At 45.4% G+C, this 7,457-nt stretch overlaps 1 protein-coding gene across 1 annotated transcript; it reads left to right on the top strand.

Moving 5' to 3' along the window:
- Positions 1-1,075: 1,075 nt before the first annotated feature.
- Positions 1,076-5,716, top strand: Hasp (Hig-anchoring scaffold protein). Its single transcript, XM_043414239.1, has 3 exons — positions 1,076-2,360; positions 2,464-2,704; positions 2,939-5,716. Exons 1-3 carry the CDS (start codon positions 1,443-1,445, stop codon positions 5,203-5,205), a joined length of 3,426 nt encoding a protein of 1,141 aa, XP_043270174.1. The 5' UTR covers positions 1,076-1,442; the 3' UTR covers positions 5,206-5,716.
- Positions 5,717-7,457: the final 1,741 nt, after the last annotated feature.

Raw genomic sequence — 7,457 nt, forward strand, 5'->3', positions numbered from 1 at the left:
GCAGCTTTAAACTTTAGCATAAACGCTCCTCCGCCTCCTCTGCAGCCCTGTGAAAATCGATCCTTTCCCAAAGAACAAACAAGACCCCACGCACAGCAGCAGCACGATTCACGTTGCTTCTCCGGTGGCCCTCCCCACCCCAATACACATACCCATGCACTTTATTCCCAACCGGTAGGCAAATTGGTACTTTATTATGCAAATCGTCGTTATGCAAATGTTAAATTGAAAAAACACCATGGAGATCGGAGTGAGGTATCTCCAAAGCGAATGAACCGCGCGAGATGCATCGCCATGGGAATAGGATCGCTCGTCCTTACCTCGAGGGCTTTTCTTTCCAGCCGCGTATCCTTTTCACCGTGAATAATATTCTGTACGAGTCCCTTGAGAAATGTGTATTCCACCTAGCGGAGAAGTCATATCGACGCTAAACATTTCATCGATCGGTGCAAAAGCCTTTGCAAAATTGATTATTTTAGGAAGGCAAATACGGAGATACTGGGATGGAGGTGAAACGCTTGAATGGCCCAAACTTCCTCTCCGCGTATTCACTCCGACGCATGTTTCCACTTCCTCCCATTTGTTTGCCGAGAATGACGAAGTGAATGCCACCCTCAAAGTGGCTGGCTGACTACGCCGTCGCTTCGAACCCTTCGGGTTTGCCTTTAGCTGAGCGATTTTGTCTGGACTGTGTGACGGGAGACGTCACGCGGAATAGTCTGGATAAAAACGATGCAAAAAGAAGTTTTAATATTCGAGGAATTCTAGGAGGCTCCTACCGGAAACTCGGATTTCTTTCTCCTCCAGAATCTATCAGTTTTCATTCGAAAGTGGTGAAAAATTCAGACACTTTTTCCGAGTGAATAACCCCGCTCGTGCCCTCGTTCCGCACGAACATTGCACTTTACTTTAAACAAGCAGCCTATAAACATATATTGTTCGCCACCTACTGGAAGCTGCGCGAACTTTGAGATGTATTGAACAGCCCCGATGCGCAGAGCGGGTTGCGCTTGCCAACCCCTAGAATTCCAGACCTCGCAAGCTCTCGGAGAACCCCGCAGTCTGGACAAAAACGTTAGTCCGCCCAGAAAGCAATAACGGAGTGGAATTAATCCTCGTCTCGTGTACCCGACGTGATCGGGATCATTGCCGGGTGTTGATCGGACCTTCTGAAATAATGAATTTTTGAAAAATACTATTTGCGAATTGACTCGCTCGTTCGTACGATTATTTCAAATGGAATTTTATCATTCAAATATCGCACTTCAAACGGAAGTATTTACAAGAAAGTTTGAAGACAACGCGGCTTGAAGCGATCGCGCACGTTTGCCATGTGAGCTTCGTGTCTGGTGCGAATTGACGATTATTCATGAGAATAAACAAATAAGAGTCAGTTGAAATCCGATAGAGACTCGCTTGTGGAAGTTGAATAATTTTTTGACATGAAACCGAGCGCGGTAATACTGTTGTTAGTGGTTTATTCGTTTAGTCTGATGATATCATCGGAAGCGAAGCTTCAGCAACAGGCAACAGTAGCTGATGAAAACGAGGACGACGACGACGATGATTGGGACGAGGACGACGACGATGAGAATGCTTACGGCAGACCGGAAGTCGACGATGACGGTAGAATTTACAAAAATCCACGGAATTCTCCTTCGGCCATGTGCCCAAGAGACGAAGAAAGAGCCGGACTACTCGGGCAAAAGTGTCTGAGAAAATGTTCAACCGACGAGGATTGCAAGAGCAAGAAGAAAAAGTGCCGATGCGACGGTGCCTGTGGAATGTCATGCATCAAGCCGGAGCGCGAATGTCCCGAATTGGAGGAAATCCACAACGGAAAAATGACATTTACCGGTAAATTGTTCGGCGATCGTGCTCACTACACCTGCGATCCGGGTTACTACACGGTTGGTCTTACCGAAAGGAATTGCCGAGCCGACGGGCAATGGACGGGGACGACGCCATCCTGCAAAAATGAGCAAACTTCATTTTGCTCGAGTCCTATAAAAATAAATAATGCAAAACACAACGCATCCGTGGATCAAACGTCCTTTGATCTCGATACAACTGTGCAATACTTCTGTGACCACGGTTACCAAACGACCGGGACACCGACAGCCAAGTGTCTGATGATGGACAAAACCGCCAGTTGGTGGGGACCGGACATCAAGTGTGAGCCAAGAAGCTGTGGAGCTCCGACGGACATTCCCAACGGATGGCACGCCGGTGAATGTTACATCTATAAATGCCGAGTAGCTTATCACTGCGTGGACGGATACGAGCTTGTTGGAAAAACCGAAAAAATTTGCCTCGCCGATGGTACCTGGTCACCCAAAGAACTTCCCCAGTGTGTGCAGGTATGAATCAATGAACCACGTTCAAACGCATCGAGTCAAACGAATCGTGCATTATCTCATTAGCTGTTATTTTTTGTTGTTCCACTCAAATTCCATCAAAAAGGTCACATCCGTTCAATGTCCCCAACCGGAGAATCCACATCATGGAAAAGCTGTTTATACCTCAACCGCTTACAATTCAATAGTATCGTACGAATGCAACTACGGTTATAGCTTAGTGGGTCAGGTGACACGTAGATGCAGTGCGGATCGTCAATGGTCCGGTAAAGCTCCAACTTGCCAAGAAATAAATTGCGGCTCACCGGGAATTTTATACAACGGCTGGGTCGAGGAGAACGAGCCAGGTGACCAGATCCACGTTACTCGTATTTATTTTTCCCATTTTATCTCTTCATCTGGTAATTTTGTCACACCTGCTGATTGAAGGAAAGAAATATGAGAGCTCCCAAGTCCCGCATTAGAGTGATTTACATTTTTTCCTCCCGAGGACATTGAATCATTCAAATTTAGTGTTCGTTGTAGTCATGCGGTTTGAAGCTCTGAAGCTAAAAGAATCTTCTTTCTTTTCTTTTCTCAAGGCACTGGACTAGGGGTTAGTGTAATCTTTCGATGCAAAGAGCACATGAAGATGGAAGGGAACACGTCGTCGGTTTGTCAGGCAGACGGCAAGTGGCGTTATCCGCTTCCGAATTGCTGGGCGCCCTGCGTAGTTCCGCAAATCGAAAAAGGCCGGATAACAGTGGCGAGTCACTCGCGGGATCACATCAATAACGTGACGGTTGTCGAACATGGTGAAAAACTTTTAGTTTCCTGCATTAAAAATTACGAGTTCGCTGCGAATAGTACACCGGTAGTTTGTAGAAACGGTACCTGGTCCATAGTTCCCTCGTGTTCTCCTGCAAGGTGCAAGCAGATGCCGAAGTCGCCGAAAAACGGGATGGTCATCGCACCGAAGACTGATCATGGGATGAAGGCAGTTTTTAAGTGCAAAGATGGATTCAGTCTGGTTGGAGGTGGTCCAGACAATTCTTCGACACACGTCGAGTGTCGGTACGGTAATTGGACCGGTGATATTCCACATTGTATCGAAGTTTACTGTCCCTTTCCCGGTTATATTCAAAACGGTAAAGTTCTACTCGTGGGAAACATGGGTGTATACGACTATCGTCCTTACGTCAAAAAGGTTCCGAACAACAAACAAATAATGTACGACTGTGACAAGGGCTACGTGCTGAGCGAGGGGCCACCGGGTGCAACTTGTATCGGTGGTAAATGGAGCCCCAAAGAACTTCCAGCTTGTCTTCCAGGTCAACATCCCCGACTGAGATGGAGTCGGCGACGTAGATCCATCGATGATACAAGTGCGAGTAATTCAACGACGGGTTACAAAAAGTTCATTGAGTTTTTCCGGAGAATAGGCAAAAAATTGCTGCACCTAGAGTTCAACAAGGCTCGTGGGGCCGGTGGAAAACGAAATTCCAGGCTGACGGCTGAGCCCAACAACTCGTCAACTAATTCACCCGACAATTCGACCGATTCGAAATCTCCGACGAACCACAATGCTGTGGATGTGAAAATTGATGAGGAGTTGAAAATAGCAGCGAGCAATAACTCGGTCGAGTCAATCATACGGAAAAAGCCAAACGGCCATAAAAACAAATCACGATCGAAGGACGAACGAATGATCGACTTTTTGCGAATCGTTTATCGCAAGCTCCGTCGAATAGATTCAAGGCGGGATAACAACGGTACGAATACGAGCATGCACGAGCTCTTGAACCTGATGAGTCAAAATTTCTTCAACGTTAATCTTGCGGAGAATAGAAAGAGCAATTCGAGTCACGGTCACCAGAGCGTCGAGGTTAAGAATCAGCGGGAGTTTACCAAGCTGAAGAGAGAGTTTGAGAGGATAATGAAGTTCTACAACAAATCATTGCGATGGAGCGAGAAGCACAGTCGGAGAGAGTCGAAGAGGAGAAAGAACGATGCTCACGGTGACAAGAAGATGAGAACAGCCAAAGACAAAAAGAAGAAACGCAACAGAACCAAGAGCTATTACAAGGGATTCTACGAGTTTATCAATGGTTACGTGAACGAAAAGTTGTCAATACTCGAGACGCAAAATGGCACGGACGAGCTCATGCGAAGAATGAACATCGATCAGTTCACCGTGAGAAACGGCACGACATTCACGATCGGTGAGATATACGCATTTTTCAAACATATCATAGAAAATAAATTGAATATTGTGGATGGAGCTGTCGAGAGTGCCACGACAACTGGTAGCACGATCGAATCGAAGGATATTGTTGCACCGATTGATAATCAAACATCGAGTACAACCCGGGCGACTGTCACGTTAATATCAACCAGCGGAGAGTCTGCTTTAGGAAATGAGATACCGACGATAGGAACGAATGACGACCAGCAGCAGCAGCAGCAGCAGCAGCATGAAGTGAAGAAACATCGTACAAAGCGAATACGAAATGCAGTGGAGGAAACGACCGTCGCTTATCAGAATAGGAAATTGCTTTCGGTTCATTCACCCTTGAGCAATATACGGCCCAAATCCACAGTGGCACACATCTATCAAGGTAACAGCCTCGAGGCTAAATCGAAGCAATTTACTTTGAATGGACTGGAGGCTCAGCAGCAGAGTCGCTCAAAGAGATTTCTCGCAGCGTCTGAGCTAGATAATCAAATAATACTCAAAAATCTCTATCTCAACGCGTACGAGGATGAGTACAGGGCAAACGTAAGACGTTCAATATCGCAAAACAATCGTGCCAATTGGACCGCACTGAGGCGGCGCAAAGGCAATCTTGATCATTACGAAATTAAATAATTCATTAACTATTAATATGGTATTTGTGATATTACGACGATGATGATGATGATGATGATGACGATGATAATGTTCACGGTGCGGATGATCATAGGAGAAAACACACACCCACACGCGAGCACACGCAAAACATATTCACACGACACACATACATTAACTTACGAAACAAACTACAACAACCGACAAGAAAACATAAACAAATTTATTAAGCCATTTACCAATTACCAAACGATTTTAGGTGAGTATACACAACATTATATTATACAATAGTTGATGGTGTTAATCCTTCCACCTTAAATCTCCATACATTATTCTAATGTGTATTACGCTTTTTGAAAAAATAAAAATAAACGAAAAAAAAGTCTTTTTCATGCCAATATCAATAGCGTGTCATATCTGTTGGTGTATATATCCTGTGATAAATTTTTCTGTTGATAACTAATAGTATTAAAGGACTGAAACTGTATTTAAAGTATGATTGAAAATAAAAAGAATCCTGGTTTTTCCTGAATGAAGATTTCAAATTACAGGGTGCGAGGGGCTAAAAAAAGGATTTTTTAATTTGGTACTTGCAAGCTCATAAACGACTCTGTTATTGTTGCACTTATACGACGATCAATCTCTGATTGGATCAGTGGCATTTTAATATCAGGCTCTTTCGCATACATGAGCAACCGCGCGGGACACTTATCGCGCATGACGTGTATCGATCGTATCGACACGCCATACATTTACCTCTCTGCGGGTCCGCAAAGTTTCACGTTTCATTAAACGGAGACACGCGACGAGTATATGAGCCCCTCATTTCTCTTTCACTCTCGTTCGCCCTCTCTCTCTCCATCTCGTCAGCGTGTTATCCCGAAACGACATTACATTATCCCTCGTACTCCGTCCATTTAATAACACCTTCGGTAATTGAGTTCCGAAAATAGCTATAGAGACTCTCCGCGATTAACGTGTGTGCAAGTTGCGAGGGACGATCCGCAAGGCGAGACGAGAGAGACGGCGCGAGATTGTAGAACCGAGCAGAAGCGATACTCTCGGAGTGAACGCGTAACCGCGCGTACCACACATCCGCCATGGCCGTCGAATGCCTGTCAAATAACCGAAGGTATCATTAATTACGTACCAATTATAATTCGCGAGTGGGCACAGCAGTTCCGCTCGCCTTCTGATTTCATCTCGATTTCTGCTGCATGCTACTGCGCTCGCGCGCGCAGCTCCGCCTCGTTAACAAACTCTGAAATGAGAGGAACAACGCGTCACAGTCGGCAAACCCGGCCTGCGCGTGTGAGAGTCAACCCACGAAAGCCAGTTGGCCAACATGAGCTTTTGCGTGCAGATAACTTCCCCTCTCTCTGTCATTTGCATTTAGGGACCAACGCGATCCAGCCAGATATGTCAGAAAACACGACTCAACGACTTCCATGAGACTTCTCATTGTTTAATTACAATTTCTCTTGATTTTCCTGCTCCGGAAGCTGCCTCGGGGTGCACGGAAAACTTTCTGTTCAATTTAACTCGCGCGCTTGACGGCTTTCATGGATACTTTGGCAAAGTAAATTATTCAAGAAACCAAGCTCATACTTATCGTGAACAAACTCTTCAAAGTCTTTCGGTTACGAATCATTTTATTAATTAACATTGTTAATGGAAACAAAATTACGATATAAAAAATGGTGAGCACCTCGGAGGTATGCGAATTCTCGGGATCCGAAAAACAAATTCATTTTCCAACCTACCCACGCCATTATTGACCACTCTGCGAAGGATCTGACCACTGGACCAAACCCGAAGGTTAGGCGGTTTTCGTGTCGTTGCGCGATAAAGCTTGATAGATTCTGGGCTTGGTAGCTGTCCCTCTCACGCTCACGGGGAGAAGGCATGCTCAGGCAAACTGACGTCGACCATAGAAATTAATCGATGCACGGGACTCGCTGCCATAGTATATTTCCACGTATATAGATGTGCAGCGCTGTAGCAAAACACAGATAGCTTGCTATGCGAGATAAAACGAAACGGAAAGATACAGTGAGCCAGTCGCGAATCCATTAGCGCGTTTGCTACGGTCACGTGAAAGAAAAAAATAAATAAAAAATAAAACGCGGGCACGGAGCGCACACGCACACGAGAGGCTGCCACTAATTTATTTAGCCGGTCAAGTTACCCAAGCAGCAGTGTCTCCTAACAGCGAGAGAGAGAGAGAGAGAGAGAGAAAGCATAAGAAAACACGTGAAACGATGCGAGATCGA

This window comes from Venturia canescens, chromosome 3, assembly GCF_019457755.1.
Source record: "Venturia canescens isolate UGA chromosome 3, ASM1945775v1, whole genome shotgun sequence".
Classification (NCBI taxonomy): Eukaryota; Metazoa; Arthropoda; class Insecta; order Hymenoptera; family Ichneumonidae; genus Venturia; species Venturia canescens.

What these genes read in the sequence shown, in the direction of transcription:
- Hasp (XM_043414239.1), top strand. Translation starts at nt 1,443, where the DNA reads ATGAAACCGAGCGCGGTAATACTGTTGTTAGTGGTTTATTCGTTTAGT. An exon ending in AACTTCCCCAGTGTGTGCAG is followed by an intron (nt 2,361 to 2,463) that starts GTATGAATCAAT and finishes TCCATCAAAAAG; the next exon opens with GTCACATCCGTTCAATGTCC. An exon ending in GGTCGAGGAGAACGAGCCAG is followed by an intron (nt 2,705 to 2,938) that starts GTGACCAGATCC and finishes TCTTTTCTCAAG; the next exon opens with GCACTGGACTAGGGGTTAGT.